General features: G+C 52.1%; 6 protein-coding genes across 6 annotated transcripts; 4 read left to right on the top strand and 2 right to left on the bottom strand.

Annotated features, from left to right (window-relative positions):
- Positions 1–69: 69 nt before the first annotated feature.
- On the bottom strand, positions 70–1,627 carry K489DRAFT_64460 (uncharacterized protein). The gene has a single exon (XM_033608796.1). It carries the CDS (start codon positions 1,388–1,390, stop codon positions 218–220), a length of 1,173 nt encoding a protein of 390 aa, XP_033457063.1. The 5' UTR covers positions 1,391–1,627; the 3' UTR covers positions 70–217.
- Positions 1,628–3,829: 2,202 nt separating this feature from the next.
- On the top strand, positions 3,830–5,050 carry K489DRAFT_64393 (uncharacterized protein). The gene has a single exon (XM_033608794.1). It carries the CDS (start codon positions 4,158–4,160, stop codon positions 4,656–4,658), a length of 501 nt encoding a protein of 166 aa, XP_033457062.1. The 5' UTR covers positions 3,830–4,157; the 3' UTR covers positions 4,659–5,050.
- A 923-nt stretch (positions 5,051–5,973) lies between these two features.
- K489DRAFT_383573 (uncharacterized protein) lies at positions 5,974–7,160 on the top strand. The gene is made up of 2 exons (XM_033605640.1): positions 5,974–6,416; positions 6,464–7,160. The coding sequence occupies exons 1-2, from the start codon at positions 6,160–6,162 to the stop codon at positions 6,795–6,797; spliced, it is 591 nt and encodes a 196-aa protein (XP_033457061.1). The 5' UTR covers positions 5,974–6,159; the 3' UTR covers positions 6,798–7,160.
- Positions 7,161–7,183: 23 nt separating this feature from the next.
- Positions 7,184–9,939, top strand: K489DRAFT_383572 (uncharacterized protein). The gene has a single exon (XM_033605639.1). The coding sequence runs from the start codon at positions 7,506–7,508 to the stop codon at positions 9,882–9,884; it is 2,379 nt and encodes a 792-aa protein (XP_033457060.1). The 5' UTR covers positions 7,184–7,505; the 3' UTR covers positions 9,885–9,939.
- Positions 9,940–11,469: 1,530 nt separating this feature from the next.
- On the top strand, positions 11,470–12,001 carry K489DRAFT_383571 (uncharacterized protein). The gene has a single exon (XM_033605638.1). The coding sequence runs from the start codon at positions 11,518–11,520 to the stop codon at positions 11,773–11,775; it is 258 nt and encodes an 85-aa protein (XP_033457059.1). The 5' UTR covers positions 11,470–11,517; the 3' UTR covers positions 11,776–12,001.
- Positions 12,002–12,748: 747 nt separating this feature from the next.
- Positions 12,749–16,243, bottom strand: K489DRAFT_434110 (uncharacterized protein). Its single transcript, XM_033608547.1, has 2 exons — positions 13,824–16,243; positions 12,749–13,772 (listed from the first exon to the last, which is right to left on the bottom strand). Exons 1-2 carry the CDS (start codon positions 15,804–15,806, stop codon positions 12,990–12,992), a joined length of 2,766 nt encoding a protein of 921 aa, XP_033457058.1. The 5' UTR covers positions 15,807–16,243; the 3' UTR covers positions 12,749–12,989.
- Between the last annotated feature and the right edge of the window lie 702 nt (positions 16,244–16,945).

Here is a 16,945-nt window from a genome sequence, read left to right as displayed (position 1 = left end):
ATCAGAATGCAACAGCGGCGAATACACCACACGCTGAGAGGCATGCCAGTAGATGAGGCAAGGAGGATACGTAGTGCATGATGTACAAGTTAATTCAAAAACTTTACATATTCCTATGAAAGAGACAAGAGATCGGAGATCGAAAACCAACTCCGAAGAGATCACAGCGTCGTCCAGGATGATCTACAAGCCTTTCTTAGTATAACATCCTTCTCCATTATTCGCACTTGCGACCAAGCAAATCGATGAGCTGATCCGCAGTTTTCCTTGGGTATATCCCGATCAACAGCTGCTTCAAATCAGGCCAAGTGCAAAATCGATTGCGCCGGCCCCTAGTGCTACCGTCCAGATGAGTGAGTAGATGCTGGACAAGGTTGTCACAGCGTGAAGGGCGATGTTCGCATATCGGACAGTACCATGGTCGGTCTACATAGGGAGCGTGAGACTTCATGTGACGATTGAGGTGTTCAATACGTGCGAAGCTTCGAAGACATGGAAACTCATCCGAAGCCAGGTCCGGGCACTGATGGGTTTTCGCTTTGGGTGCACAGTCTTCTGCATATTTGGCGGGAAGGCCCCGATCGGCGGCGCTTCGCCGCTTTCTGCGTAGACGCTGTTTCGGGCGATGAATATCGGAAGTGCTTGTGATTCGACGACTACAACGGCCGCCAGTGTCGGCTGCCGCCGGCTTGTTCTGACTTTCGCATGGCTCCGGTGAAATGACATCGGTTTCCGACGGGGGCGGAGCCTGTACAGTGATCCCATGGTTTTGCGGAGTCGAAGCAGGCTGATGATCTTGTGGCGTAGCAGTAGACTCATGATTGTGCGGCGTCGCGGGGGACCCATGATCTTGCGGATATGTAGGGAACCCATGATCTTGCCGAGTAGCGACACTCGCGTGATAGTCTGTTTCTAGAGAGGCGAGTTGCTTTTCCAATTGTTCGACGTAAGATATCGGATCTTGAACTCGGAAGTATGGACTCGTCGTGCTGTGGCCATCACTGAAGTCGGCTGGCAGAAGATACCTACGGAAGCTTGGGTACAATGAAGGATCTGGAAGCCATGCAGAAAGGAGGGACGGTTGCTGCGAAGAGTCACCATCAAAGACATTGACTGGATTGTGAGCTTGATTCCATTGCGCGCCAACTAGGTACGACCCGTTGTTCACGTGATGGGACAAATGGTTCACTTCTGTACAAGCGGCGATGCCTTGAGGCGGGCTCGAATATATCTCTGCGCAAGTCGCGTGGACAATGCCTGGAGGCGGCGGACTTGAACAGTCCAAATTTGCGTATTCCGTATGCGTGTCTTGAGGCGGGCTTTGAAAATAGCCGAATGGAGCCTGAATCACTCGGTCGGGTTGAGAGAGTGGTGACCAGGATGGGGACATCGCATCGCTAATACTGGGGGACCGTGTCGGCTCGGTATAGTCCACAGGGTTGCGGAGTAGCACCTTGATAGGTTGCTGAATGTCGTCGAACAGTGACCCTGCGAGGAATAAAGCTTGTAGCTTGGAATTGAAGTGTTGCCAGAGGGAAGAAAGTTGGCTAGATGTGAACAGAAGGATGGGAATTCAACAAATACCTCGAGGTCGAATGCTTGTGCGTGAGGATGACCTCCTGTGCCGCTTGAATGATTGATTTCACATGTCTGCACTGCATCGCTGCACATATCGTGGGTGTCAACACCCCGGTCGATGTGGTCTTGATCCGCATGCAATGGGTGGCGCTTTGGAGTGCATCAGTCCTGGGCCAACAAGATATTGCCGCGGTAGGCTGGTGGTGGACCGACCGTAGGACTTCTGCTTCTCGTTCGACACCCTCTTCTAGCTAGTAGTCGCGGCTGTAGATGTGCGCTACTCCAGCGTGATAGACAGTGGGTGTTCTCCACGCAAAGCACTGATTGGATTGGGAGTATCATCTTTCATTCAGTCTGCCGTTGGAGACGGAAGCCCGACGATGTACTGCAAGCCTCTCGCGGCTGGTCTCCTCAACGTCCCGTAATGAGGTGCATCCCGTCGATAGTTGCGATTGTCGCAAAAGCATGATTCTTGATCCCAATATCATGGTGCTCTCACTTCGACGGGACGTTTCCCCATTCATTTCACGCTAAATCACGTGATTATCAGCGCCAGCGGGCCGAGCTGGGTACCGGCATTGGCTTTGCCTAGGGCGCGCCCTAGACATGCGGCACCAAAAGCCAAATGTGGAAAACATCGTTCAGTGTTTTATTGATGCCCGCGTCGCGCGGTGTCTAAAGCCTTGAGAACCAGGACACTATGTGTGATCTACTTTCGAGATGTACGGATATTTTGCATGACATGCAGTCGATCACGCACACTGTCCAGTGCCCCCTGGGCCACCTCCAACAATTGCAGCATTTCCTCCACCAGGATGTCAGCGTCGCAATTCGTGCTTTCGTCTTCTTCGTAATCTTCCAAATCGGACAGTTCGAGCTGGTGGTTTGCACTCTCGGTTCCGCTTCCATAGTCTGTCACATCGACGCCTCCATTATTTTTCTCATCTTCATCCTCCACCTCATCAAAGCCTGGGCAGTGTCAGACTCAGCAGTGATTAAACATTGTTAGATGTACGCACCATGCCCCTGGCTCTCATGTACTTGCATGACGGCAATAGGGACTTCCTCGCCGGGGGATGTCAGCGGATCTGTCACCGCTAATGAGAAACCATCTCGGGCACCCATGGTATGGGTTTTTTAGTTATGGACGAATAGACTGCTGTTGAACCTTCTGGTGCCAGCATTGAAATTGCATGGGCTTGCATCATACATTTATGTGTAGAGCCTGGTTTGATGTTCCGTAGGCCTATCCAAGATACCTGCAGCGTCTGCGCTGCGGCGAAGTCTGCCCCGGGTTTGTTTCCCCGCCTCTCCGTCGGAGGCCAGGGCTTGCCGTGTGCGACTGCAAGACCGAACTTGTCACCAACCATTATCATCACTCTGGTAGACCCTAGGGTAGTACATGGAGAATGCGATAAGCCATAGATTTCTCTACAATATGCCAAGAAGTAAAGGTCATTCGTGCCAAATCTTGGCAATGCGCTCTCTATAGAATAGTACAACATAAGTAAATGAATGGCATTGGAAAACGTCATTGGCCGTCGGATCTCATTCCTGCTTCGTCGCCTTTCGCGTGTTCCAGACACGGGATCGGGTGCGCATCTTTAAGTCAGTCCTCCGTAGAGAATGCCCATTTGATAAGATCCTCGATCTTGATGTTTCGCTGCAGTTCAAACATTAGCATAAAATCTCCAAGGCGCCTTAGTACAGTATCACTGACCTCTTCCAATTTTGCCTTGAATGCATGAATAGCCACGCGGACGACGGCCTGACGCCGAGCATAGTCTGTCGCTGCACATTCCGGTCTAGTGAATAATGAGTTCACCGCTAATCTACGTACAATCGCTTGTAAACTTACCGCGCAGGCGCAGTGGCAGACGTCCGAAGAAGAAGGTCGTTGGGGTCGATTGCAAATGACGACATTCTTCAAACGCGTAGAGTAAATTTGTGGGCCGTCCGGTCGTGGTCGGTCTGAGGGCCGCTGATATGCTCCGGCTTGTAGTAGTGTAAGGGTTTGGCTAAATTGATTGCAGTAGTTTGATGCTCGGAAATTTGATTGCAGTAGTGAAAGACTTGGCCACAACAACGTGAGGTTCGCAGTTGTCTGATCGAAATATTTCTGGTTCAGAGATGATGATGCTTCGTTCTATATGCTTTACGGGCACTCGCAATCGCCAGCAGCACAAACTATGACCTGTTCTAGGTGACAGCCATCAACCAGCGTCGGTGTTTCACCAAGCGCCAGTCACATCTGGTATACATTCCCACGGCGCTCAAGACCCATCAGCGAAAATTGTCCTCGAGCTGTGAGACAGGGCCGCTGGAGAGATCGTCACGGTTATTAATAGAAAGAGAAAACACTTCGTCCAAAGAACAACCAACACCACCATCCGAGAGTGTTCAGCTCTTCACGGAGAGGGATGAGCCGCTGCGGGCGCGGTGGAAAGATTCCGGAGCTTGCTGCCCCTCAACAAATGGGCTAGTAATGCTAGAGACTTTCCACTAATTTTGCGGCACGGTGATGCGTCACCTGAGTATTGACAGATGCCAGAAGGCACGGAACCAGGGCGGCGAATATCATGATACAGTATGCGCATTATGCAAGTTGGTGCAGATTGGTCGCGGTCTCAACGGACAAGATTTCCCTTGGGCTGGTGGACCGAGTTTCGCCGCTTCAGTCAGAAGTCCAGATGTGTCGAGGACCTGGGAACTCGATGCGAAAAGCAGTTATCCAAATATTCGAGGGAATCCTGTGTAAACATCCGGGGCCGGAGCATCACATGGGGTGGGCCCGCACCTCAACATGGAGCGCGTATAGTGCTTTATCAGCATCCCCATCGACAACGGGGCGATTTACCCAGGAAAGCTATGAGTTCAACATTTTTGTCAAGCGACCTGCCCGCTCGATGGCGAAGCTCCATGAAGTCAGCGACAAGATTCAGCAAATCGGGGACCAAATCTCTGTTATCGCGACTCGGTTGGAGACTCGACAAAATCTGGAGTGGTATGTAAAAGCAGCTATGCAGATGGTCTACATTCAGATGGATGCCATCGCTCGATTGATCGGGACATTCGGCTGAATTCGAACACACTTGTCGATCAAGGCCGGGCAGGAAGCAGGGGTCTGCCATCTGATGTGAACATCGATCGCGGCCGTACGCGAGGAGGGTTTCGGGCCGGAGTTGATTAGACTCCTGCATTTCCGCCAGACATTTGTAGATGTCTCCACCTTTTTGTTATCTCCGCTGTTGTCCGTCAATGATGGAGCTGAAAGGGCTTTTGGTGCTCGGTGGTCGTACCGCGAGCAAGCACCAAGATGTAGGGTTCATTGACTGTATTGCTCGCTGATCTGTTATCGCGCGAAGTCAAAATGAGCTTCGCAAGGGTGTAAGCATGTAGATCATGCACGATTAAACGCTAGCGCGTGACACGCGCCGCACACTAAAATTTTCGCCATTTCATCCCAGATTTGGTCTTGATGCTTTCCGCAGGAGGCGCTTTACATTGTTGTCTGGCCATTTCCGCGCCTGTGCTGCAGAGGCCCCACGTGAGTAGCCTCATTGGCAATGCGAGGCCTCCAACGGGGTCTGAACCGCTAAACGGCGCTTATGCAGTATCTCGAAGACGGACTCACGGCCGAACGACATGCAGTTTAGCTGAGCGGGTGACTCGGATATCCCGAGATTAGACATCACGTCTCCGCCCATTGCTCTGTTGCTGCGTAGCTTCGCTTGCGTCCTTTTTCAACTGCACGGCTATGATTCTTTACGATCCTGGTCAACGAATTCCCGCGTTCTGGCATATCTGAACTCGATCCCTACGCCGCTCGTCGTCGCGTCCGTCATTCTACCACCAAACCTCACCATGGCTGGGAACGAGAACGATGGGCGAACACAATCCAGAGTGGTGCAATGCATCGCGGAATCGCACCTTATCGTGCCGATGTATCATGGTGGGTCTCCACGGCACGACCGCCAGTCGTTGGTGCTGTGGTGCTGTCTCGGCGCGACTGAAAGGAGGAACAGCGTGACTGTCCAGATCGTCAACCGCTCCTCAAGGTCACAGGTCTGCACGAAGCTTTCCCTGTACGTCGGCGAGGTAGAACTCGAGATCACAGCATAGCCGACGAACACAAAGAAGCCACCCCGTCGCGCAGATGCGCTTGATGCAACGACGGCGCAAAAAGCAGCATCAAGGTTGGTCCTCCCTTGCGCGGTTATGGCGAAGCTAATGACGTTGAATGGTGTAAGTTCAACCAGGGGGAAAAATTTGCGTTATTGAAAGCTCTATATCAGGCAGGTGGCGAGGGGATCTCGGCCCGAAGTATCGCTGTTTGTGGTAATCGCTTATCTCTATGGAATGGCGTTGTCGATATCGATGAGGGAGAGGGGGGGCGGGAAGCCATTATCGTTCATTTGACTTCGCGGTTTCGGGCGACCGAGTGACCAGGTGAGTAAAGATTGCGACGCTGAGCGCCTCGCTGCTAAGATCCGTATAACGCGGCGCAGAATTAGACTGTGTCATGAGGACTATAAGACCTCACAAAGTCAACACCCTGCGAGAAATCACTCTAGTACCGCAATGGCTTCTTCCAATCAAGCTGACACCATCGCCAGCGACTCGCACGACAAGCTCCACGATGAGAACGCCAGGCTTTGGGCGGATATCGACAACCTTCGCCGACAAAACCACTCCATCCGCATGATGTACCATCAATCAGTGGATTCAAAAAGAGAGATGCTCCAGTGTCTTCAGAACATCGAATTCTATTTTGGGACTTTGCGCGAGTTGCTCACCGCACCGGACTCCTTGTATGCGGCGCCAAGCGTCCGAAGAATGTAAGCATAAGACTGCAGATCGAACGACAAAGCTGATGGCGTAACAGCGAAAATGCGACCACTTTACCGCCTGGGCTTGGGCAGCAATGTGCGCCTGTGAGGGCAGCGAAACGGAAGGCAGAGACGCAAGTGGGAGTCGTGTACGCAGGCCAACACGTTCCTAGGCCCGCAGACCAAGTTTTCCCCGGGCGCTCAGGCCAAGTCCTCTCCGGGCGCTCAGGCCAGCAGCTCCCTCCGGTGCTCACAGCTGGGCGTGTACAACCGCAGCCGCAACCCGCAGTGTTGAACATGCGTGTTCCGTTTCCTGGCTGGGAGCTTGAACCCGTGACCCCACCGCCCAGGAACCCCAATCGGCCCACGAGCCCTCTCTGTGACATATAAATACCTGGGAAGTTACACCTCCGGAACCACGCAGATAATGAAAGCTCCCTCAAACTTGTTTCTCGGTGCGCACCTTGACCAGACTCTGAGTTTGCCAGTAAATTCGTAGTCCTTTGCCGATATTCATGCATCACTTTACCGCGCTGTGGCTCACTGCTGCCGATTGGTTGATATTGGCATCGCAGACATCACTTACCGGGTTCGAGGTTGTCCGGACGTCAACACGGTCTCGAGCGACTTGTGCGTGATGAAGCTGCCGCTACTTAATCATGTATGTCACGACTCTCACTATACGGTGGGCGAAAATGATTAGGCGTCTGAAGACCTCGGACGCGGGCACCTGTCAGCGTATCTTCCATCACTCCCAATGACGAGCTTTGTGTGATAATGTACGCTGTGCGAAGATTGCATATATGCCAGTACGGCCAAAGCCTCACCTCTCCTCATGCCATAGCCTGGCATGTGTTCAGCGTGCACACCAATAGTGCGCACCCACATACTCCCTTCGCTGATCGACGCCATCCATGTGTAATAATAGAGCAGTGGGCCAAGAAAGGGTATTGGGTGGGGATGATCCTGCGCACTGATGCTTTGAAGAATACCTAGGGCGCGTAGAGAAGGAAGGGATGTTGACGGGCAGACCTTGCAGACTTATACTAATATGCATCGGTCGCCTCCTGTCAGGGCCGAGATGCAACAGCGCTGAACATGATCATGGAGCTCGGCTCCGAGGACTCGGCGATGCCCCAAAATCCTCCCCAATCCACAAACTTCAACCATTTGGAGATCATTGGTATCTCCCCCGAAGGGCAGAGATACTCGAAGGAAGAATTGGCAGGATTTCGTGACAAGATATTGAGAGAAGACTTGAAATCAAGTGATCTTCTTGTGAGCTTCGCAGACTTTGTCGAACATCAAGGACATGACAAGGATGCGTTGCAAGAGGGCGATACCAATTGGCAATATCTTTTTGATCGCTCAAAGGCGATTCGAGCCTCAGAGAAGAACACCAGAGTGTTGAGATCAAGTCTTCACCTTCAAGATATTCAACAGGTTTGGGGCTTTGAGTTCGCAAGCTCGCTCGGCATCACCAGCGCAGCTTCTGTCAGCACTTTGAATTGCGCCAGGTTATGTTCTCGACGATACAAGTCCAAAGAACATTTTGTCAAGTTCGCCAATCGAGTTCTGCTGATCCGACACAAATCCATCATATTGGGCAAGAACAATCTCCAAAACCTTGCTTCGACGGCATCGCTACAGCTCAATGAATGGCAGATCTTGAGCCGAATGTGTCTAACTCGAGCTTCTAGCTGTGTTAACCATACTTATCAGGATGTTCAGTTATGTCAACAAGGCCCTGTTAGTGAAGAAGAGCTCCACAGCTGGATTTACGATACCGATGGCTCGGTCGACGTCGACGGAAAGCCTTTGAATCAAAGAGTCGACGGAGTACCTCATTTCTGGGCCCTGGGGTGCAACAAATTTTTCATGTTTCATCGCACAGGACGCTTTTGCCGCAAAGAGGACGTGGCATCCTCTTACAGGCCGAAGCCAAAACGCACCAATCTATTGTCGTCAACTCCAAAGCGCATCGCACCAATCGCCGAGGCCAGACCGAAATCTGCGATGCCCATGCAGTCCACTGCAATTGGTCGGCAAGAATCTCAAGACTGGAGTGTCGACGAGATCGACAGTTGGTCCTTCAGCCCCATACCAGCCGCCACGTCAGATGGTCATCAGGACACGAACATGATCAGCGAATTTGACCTGACTGAGCATTTCGCTTTGCCTGAATCCCTCGACATTTTCGGGCCAACATGCGAATCACCTCAGCTCCTACCTGCCATTGATTTTGGCCTGCCGGAAGGCTTCCTTGGCGAGCAGACCACAATTGAAGGCGCTTGGCCGACAATTCCGTGTCCAGCACGTCCGTCTCAAAAATCTAAAGCTGGTCTGATGCTCATCATCATGTGTATGGCGGAGTTGGAGGCGCAGGACGCTCTGGCCACTCACACCAAAGCTGTCGAAGAGACTGCAGTCTTGCCCAATGCTGCACCGCTGGCGTTGGCAAGAGCTAAATGGCTGTCATCAGCAGCGAACTCCAATGTGCTATGCCGGACCATGGAGAGCGCAAAAGAATATTTGCAGAACGGTGGCTCCTTCCGCCAGCCGACGTTGCTCACAGACGCTCCGGGCTTGCGCCGAGACGCGAACGAAGCGCTCGAGGCGGTGTCGGCGGCCTACGGATACACGAACATTCAAGCAATTCATGTGAATGGAACGACGACAAAGATGAGGACTCGTGCATTTCTTTCTGTTTTCGGCACTTCAGAGCCGGTCCTCACGACGAACCTTGGACATAGTGTTGACCTGCCAAATCCCGCCATTCTACGACATCCTCGCTTTCAGCTCTTGCCTCAACTGATTGTCAAACTCCCCAGGTGGGCTGATCAAGATATCAGTGAAATGGCAACCGACGCGAACGCTCGCCTGCGTGGCTCAACTTTTGGAAACGCGGGCGCCTTTACAGGCACTTATTTCGACGCTCTCTCCCACCATGTCTACCAAGTCCTTGATGGCGAAGCCTGGTTCCTTTATGCATCGCCCAATTCCATGAACAGCTGCTGGGACAACCTGATGGATTTCGGCGCAGCCTGGCGGCCTGACATCAACACAAGAGCGTTCTGCGCAAACGGTGGCGAGCTCGTCGTGATACCGCCAGGTTTTGTGCACACGGTATACTTCAGTCAGAACACCTTCTTGGCTTTGAACATCGTGTGGGATGCATGCAGTATGTCCGACCGCATAACTTCTCCAATGTTCCGCGAGACTCTCGGAACGAGCAGCGCAGCTCTGCTTTCCGAGAGGGAAGAGCTATTGTGGACCTTGATGGACCACCTCAGCCTTGACCCGAGTCAGAAGGCAAAGGACGCAACAGACGTACTTCGGAGCTTGGAGTGTGCTTGTGGGCAATCATGCACTAACCATTGCTATGTCCGCTCGCCACACGCATCGTCTAATATAAGTCGTTGGGCGCAATCATTCTCAGTGCTGAGCCCCCTGAAACGCAAGCGGGGCGCGGAATGACAGAACCATTAGAAAATTGTATTTAATCTTATGTCGTATCTCTCTATTCTCGGATCCTCTCCCGATCGACATTGCACACGTATGAGATGAGGAGCACGTGGAAGGAACATCCATCATAATATTTGCGCCGGACCACATGTTGTCAGGGCACGACCTGTTGATGCACCACTCGCGTATTCCGTCTCGGCTGTGTGCGCGATGAGCCTGAACATACCACATCCAAATTAATCGCCGTACAGCGCGCAGGCGTGATAGGCAACGACATGGAATCCACCAGACATGAATTGCATGATCATCCGAGAAGCGCTGCGGAAGCTCACATCGCTCGGGGCGAGCGAATGTGGAAACTTAGACTGTAGTCGGCAGGGCAAGTGGTCACGGCACGCTTGCATGTAACGTTTAGCTGGCTCACACGATACCCGAAGGGCCGCCTGAGTTGTCCGCGGCTGCCTTGCATGGGGAATGACACGTACGTATGTGGAAAGTCGACCTTTCAGCGTTGTGTATCCTTTCCCCGATCATCTTTTGCGGGCTGAACAGGCGAACAGCACTGCCAGAGCATTCCAAATCCGTGGCAGTGTCTCAATTCGTAAAAGGCGCACTCACACCCAATCAGGATCCACAGGTGAATGTTCGCTGCCTCCCCGTTTGTTTCTTGCTCTTTCGAGAGGGCGGTACGCAATGCCGAAAAACGGTACGTGCGAAAGACGGCGTGCGAAAGACGGGCTAGACGTGGGTTCGGTGAACGAAATGTTCGAGCATTGTTGACGAAGCCGCACGACAGACTTGATCATCCTTGGGTCTGGCGGGTCAATCAACCATTACTTTGTCGCGGTCTGGAAATAGTGTCGAAGCCCACATGATGGGCAATGTCGCAAAGTAGTCAGATATGCACGTTGGGATGGTGCCCAGGGCCGTTTTGCGATAAAGTGGAGGTGGTCTCGCCCAACCTGCCGTGATTCCGTCCTTGAGCGTCAAACGAGCGTCACCGCATCGGACCTCATCTATGTGCTCATTGGACACTCTCGCGAGAAACGCGTCTCAAATTTGCCCAGGAATCAGCTGATTCACTCGCCCTCAGTTACGGTGCAATCAAGGATTTTGCTTCTCGTCAGAGGTGGAGACCGCAATACCATGTTCAGAAAGCCATCATACATTGTCGCTGCCGAGCTCATATGTACATGACTGCCAAAATGAGAGTAATCCCCATCCCTGCGTCATGGAAACCCTATGTGCCGGAACGTCGATAGCAAACAACCTGCCTTCAAACATGAATATCTTCGACATTGTCAAAGTACACGTAAAGCTACGTAAAGAACGCGCAATGTATGCTTTCACTGATTGGTATGACCAATCAGCATAGCATTGCCATAATTAAATAACGAGACACCGGTCGCTGGCAGCCGTAATTCGACAGCTGGAGGAAACAAGAATCCGGTTGTGTCTATTTAGCATTATGCTCACGTAGTTTCTAGAGGACAAGACGGTTCGGCTGTGGAATGCGGTAACGGGCGAGGCGACGCAGCGGCTCGAAGGGCACGGTGATGGAGTCGATGCAGTAGCCTTCTCGCCGAATGGGCAGGTCGTCGCATCGGCGTCCTGGGACAAGACGGTGCGGCTGTGGAACGCAGTAATGCACGATGGGCGGGTCACCGCAGTGGCCTTCGCGCCGGACGGGCAGGTCGTCGCATCGGCGTCTGATGACAAGACGGTGCGGCTATGGAATGCGATGACGGGCGCGGCGATACAGCTCTTCAAGACTTCGAGAATCACTACACGGCTTTCATTAAGCGCAGACGGGACATGCTTGCGTTCGGATTATACAACTTTCAAGCTTGCGGAGGGTGTTCTAAGCCTGGCACAAGACGTAGTTACCGAGACGGCATCGTGAGCAGTGGACCAAGCATCGATCTGAAGGGCTCCTCTGGCTCCCGCACGGTTATCGAGGGATCACTTCAGCTCTGCGAGACCGAACGCTTGTAGTAGGACAAGCGTCAGGCGCAGTGTCATTCTTCAAACTCAGATAGATGATGCACTATAGTCGTGATAACATTGTCTGCGGCAGCTGTCGGTAGTAAGAGACAGGCAACATGTGGGCATATGTAAAACGAAACGGATCTGTTCGTTATACTGTAATGCGCGTGCTGCATAACTCACGTCATTGTTTTATAGCCTGTAAATTCGTGAAGTCCACCGTCCGCTATGGATTTAATGTGGAGTCTAGCAAGGCCGGAAGTCTCGGCATTTGTTAATAGTGAATATGATCCTTGCAAAAGCAACTATCGTCCTTGAAAAAGTGTCCAGAGTTTCGAGAATAAATTGGAGAAGGACAAACATGCGACCGTTGAGAGTTTCATTTGCGAAGAGCATGGGCACGAAGTGTTAAACAAAGATAACCAAATTGTTCTGTTCCTTTTAGCAATTACGCTAATGTTGCTCACGACCTGTCTGTAGTAATACAGTCATTAGAATGTTACACTGGCGATTTACATCTGCCGATTAGGACACAAGTAACTTATGCTGAGCTTATCTTCGAATCGGGACAAGACACAACGAAGTTAACGTCCCTCCCGGCGTTGCGAGCCACCCTATGTAACGAGCCGGCATCTGACATTTTGGTCTTTAAAATTCTTCAACACAGTCGCATCAACACAGGACTAGGTACCATGTTAAGCAGCAGGACTTCCTTATTCTTACATGTGACTCATGATGCGATATCTTCTGCTGTGATGTTGTCGTGTTGAATTTAGTCTCCTTCAAAAATCCGACCTCTAACGTTGAGCGCAGAATTGCATTTCCTACATCTACTCTATTCTATAAATAACCTGCTCGTTGCATTGCTCTATGCTTTACGTGTATTTTATACGCATCTCTTCCTACGGCGAGGAGTAGTGTTTGATACCGAGCACTCCCGTTCGTGTCTGTAGCAAAGTCGATTCGAAGATGCTAACGCTGAGTCATGCAGTGCGCTTTAGATAGCGAGCGCGCCACATCTTGCGCCTCTTAGTATGTGGTTCTCTACGTCCAGGGCCACGGCTTGTGGTTTACACACTAGCTGCCGGACAATAATTGACACACGTTGCAATAAATACAGTAATTTTCAGCTTACGATTCTACATGGCTGTCGTCTTGTACTTGGAAGAATGACACGGCTCCTGAGCTTTGCCCGATGACGAGCGTCTTTCCATACACTGCTGAGCATGTTCCGCGGAAATCGTGCGGCAACCACAGGATGTCGTCACCGTTGCGCTGGATCCATTCCTCTCTTATCTGTAAAGTATTGGGAATAGGCTTCAGCAGCACATGATCCGGATCCTGGTAGAATTCGTTCTCGGACACTACAAACTGCCCGAAATCGGTAAGTAGGAGCGTGCCGTCCGCCGAGAACTTGATATATTCCGTCTTTCCCTCGAGCGTCTGTAGCGGCGCACCCGTCGCCGCGTCCCAGAGCCGCACGGTGTGGTCGTGCGACGCCGACGCCATCCGCGTGCCGTCCGCCGAGAGCGCGACAGACGAGACCGAACCCGTGTGCCCCTCGAGCGTCTGCAGCGGCGCCCCCGTCGCCGCGTCCCAGAGCCGCACGGTGCCGTCGTCCGACGCCGACGCCAGCCGTGTGCCGTCCGCCGAGAACGTGACCGACGAGACCCAGTCCGTGTGCCCCGTCAGTGTCTGGAGTGTGGCGCTCCAATGCGGAAATACATTAGGCAGCATAGAAAACATGTTCGTACGTTGCTGTAGGAAAGCGTTCCGGACAATGCTGTTCGCTGGGGTAAATATGAGTGCAGAAAAGTACAGCTGAAGAGGTGCAAGATCGGCCACATAGCTATTCATCAAAACGAATCGGTAAGCGTCATTGAGGAAGGCATACACTTGCTGACCGCGATCTTCCTACAACTTCGTCAGCCATGCGAATTGCCCGAGCCAGGCTACTGCGCTTACCTCGTTGATCTGAGATTGAAGTCGCGCGGTGTACAAGACCGCACTAGCTGCTTGTCCCAACCAGCTGAGTGCCTCGAACCAATAGAGGAAATACTGCTGCAGAAATCGATGGACGTAATCATCGTCAACCAAAGTTTCTCTACTCGCGATAAAGTGTTCTGCCCAAAAGCTGGAAGTATAAGTCACTCTGGCCGACATCGTTTTCGCAATCTCTACTGAGTCACAGTCGGTACGTCGTGTGCCCGGTCTTCGAAGTCTGCAGATGTCTTTACGTAGGCCGCCGGGCTCACACATTCGCTGAATGCATTTATAGGTGAGTCGCTCGTGTTCTTTCGACATTCCAGCTGAAAAGATGGTGTCCCTAGCTTGTTCGATGATGTAGTCTTTAGCTGATTGGTGTACAAAGGATAACACCTTGTCTTCCCATGTGTCACCTCGCATTGTAAGAAAGCACCCAGAGCGACGCGCGATGTCGGCGATATCTTCCATGCTGCAGGTTATCTCTTCTGGCAAGTCAGCTAGGAAGCCGAGCTCGGAAAGCGTGAGTGGTCGGAGTGCGAGTGCGACAGTGGCCAGCACAGCCTTGCAATACTCGCTGTCATCCGACTCCTCGATTTGAACCATCATGCGCGCGTACAGCGCATCCAGTCCCGGCGGGAATTCGTGCAGCCTCCGCCGGACGTGCCGCTGGGGAACAGCATACAGACTCTTACAAACCAACGCTACCCACAGAAATGTGTCGCCTGCATTGTCTTGAAAGTATTGAAGAATCTCCTGCTTGAGGGGTTCGCTGTAGCCTTCCTCTGTAGCTAGTCGATGCACCTTCTGCTCACTGAAAATGCGGACGCCGTGCGCGATCGTTCCTGCGTTTAGCTCTAACCGTAAATGCAGTATTTGCCGCGCTCTGGAAAGTGGCCCTTCGATCGACGGCCAGTCACGGCTTGAGTATAACCACTTCACGCGAGGTGAATGTGCTGAGACTGAAGCGATAAAGTGTAAGAGATCTGTCCGCTGCGATGTGCACTCGTCCAGCGCATCAATGATAAAAATCGTGCTGTTCAACTGTGGATCTTGGAGAATATTAGAGAACAGCTTCGCCAGAACGACCCAATTATTGACGTCCTCAAACAATGCCCGTCCAGCATGGTGGTGCTGCTTTTCAACGTATCGTGTTAATGAAGGCTGTTGGTTGACGAGCATGTAAAGAAGGCCGCGCAAGACGGCAACGGCATTGTTGATGCGTGTGTCTGTTGCTTGACAGAAGAAATAGCACAACTGATACTGCTTTAGCTCGTTACTTTCGAGCTCATCAACAATTTTGCAGATAAGCATCGTCTTTCCTTTTCCCGGGTCACCTTTAAGCCATAGAGACTGGCAACCGGTAGTCTCGCGCCAGCGCTGGAACTCTGGATGGTCAAAGATCCAGTCGCACACACCCGCTAGCAAGCCACCCTTGTCTTTTTCGATGCGTATTTTATCGTCGCAAGGATGGGTTACTCGCAGATCCTTGAGGATCCGGGTCTGCGCATCGATCGCTTGGCGAAGCGTCTGATACGCGCTAGACCATCCCTGCCCCTTATGGATGTGTAGTTCGACATCGAAGATTCCAAGCAGTGCATACACTTTGTCCTCTTCGTATTTTGTCTTACGGCGCTCCATCCACGAAAACCGCTCTTTCTCGCTGAAGCTAGTCAAGCGTCGCCCTTGCAACGCGTCAACGGAGATTCCCGTAATAGAGTGGATGAGATCTTGTAGAGAGCGCTTGTCGCCAAGCTTTCTGCGGTCGCGCGAGTAGAACTCGACTATAGAAGGTGCAAGGAGCTCTTGAAGCGTCCAGCCCCTCTCGAACCACTGACTCTTAATCAAATCGGTTTCCCAGTCGTGTTCACTTTGGTCAGGTTTTGTTAGTGCATCGGCCGGCACGTCGGCTAGGTATACATAGCACTTCGCAGCCCGTTGGTACCAGCGGAACATAGACTCCATCGCTAATTGATGTTCGCCATTGAGAGACTTGTTGATGCAGCATGTGTCTACCCAGAAATACTCCAGCTGATGCCTCCCTGTCTGCTCGGCACAAAATGCAATCTTTTTTGAAGCCCGTCTTATCGCGACCTCGACCCTGCACTATGTCATCGTAGTCCACCTCTTGCTGTTCGTCGCTCTCCCATCGATGCGACAAAATTGCATAAGCAGGGACACTGTCGTCGGTGAAAGGTCCGGCCAGCTGAATTTCCCCGCCCGGCAGGCGCTGGAGGAGACGAATGCATGCGCCAGAGCGGCTCATTGTTGGCACAATCTCTACGGACCTCACTTGATATCAGAATGAGCATTGTCGTTAACGTCGGAAAGAGTGCGGCGGTGTCGGGAGAGATATGCGGCGAGATACAGGCTGCAAGGCCGGCCTCAGACGATGATGTGTAGGGTTAACGTTGGTGGGAGAGGCCGCACCTGCGGGGTTGCGTGGAGCCTGGCGCTTATGCCGAGAACACAGCCTTGACTCTGGGTGTCCCTCGTCGCTAGTCGATAGGCTTTGAGCACTACCGCGCCAGGGGTTCCTGTAAGCTAATCTTAGCAGGTCCGGCCGCTCGCTTTATTTACTCATGCTCGGGAACTACATAATAGTATCACCTTGGTCATGTAATCGAGAAGATGATCAATCGAGCGACTTCGTTCCTTGATGGATTTCATGCTAACAGCATCTACAACCTTGAGGAGAGACTGCTTTGATGCGATTTTCGCTGCAGCAGGACGCGTTCTCCTAGCAAGTCCGGAATGTCGCAGGCCAAGTGCGTGTATAGCGTTGCTGTATTCAATTTTGTAGGACGTGATGAAGAGTCTGGGAGTGCTGTGGACTCGGTCGTAAACCACAGACTGCGCATGTGGACGTGGCTCAACAGCCAGAACATATGGCGCAGATTCCTGAGTTAGCAATGCCAAATTCCGTCTGAATCCTGCAGTCGATTCGAGCTACCACGACGGCAGTGCTCGGGATTATGCACTCTAGGTCTGGACAAAGCAAGATTGAGGGCGGTGAAGAAGTGGACTCTAGGTAACGTCCCTCCCGGCGTCGCGAGCCACCCTGAGTAACGAGCCAGCATCGGACACAGTCTTCTACAATATTC

This window comes from Dissoconium aciculare (genome assembly GCF_010015565.1).
Source record: "Dissoconium aciculare CBS 342.82 unplaced genomic scaffold K489scaffold_12, whole genome shotgun sequence".
Classification (NCBI taxonomy): domain Eukaryota; kingdom Fungi; phylum Ascomycota; class Dothideomycetes; order Mycosphaerellales; family Dissoconiaceae; genus Dissoconium; species Dissoconium aciculare.
This window is presented reverse-complemented; position numbering and strand designations above follow the sequence as displayed.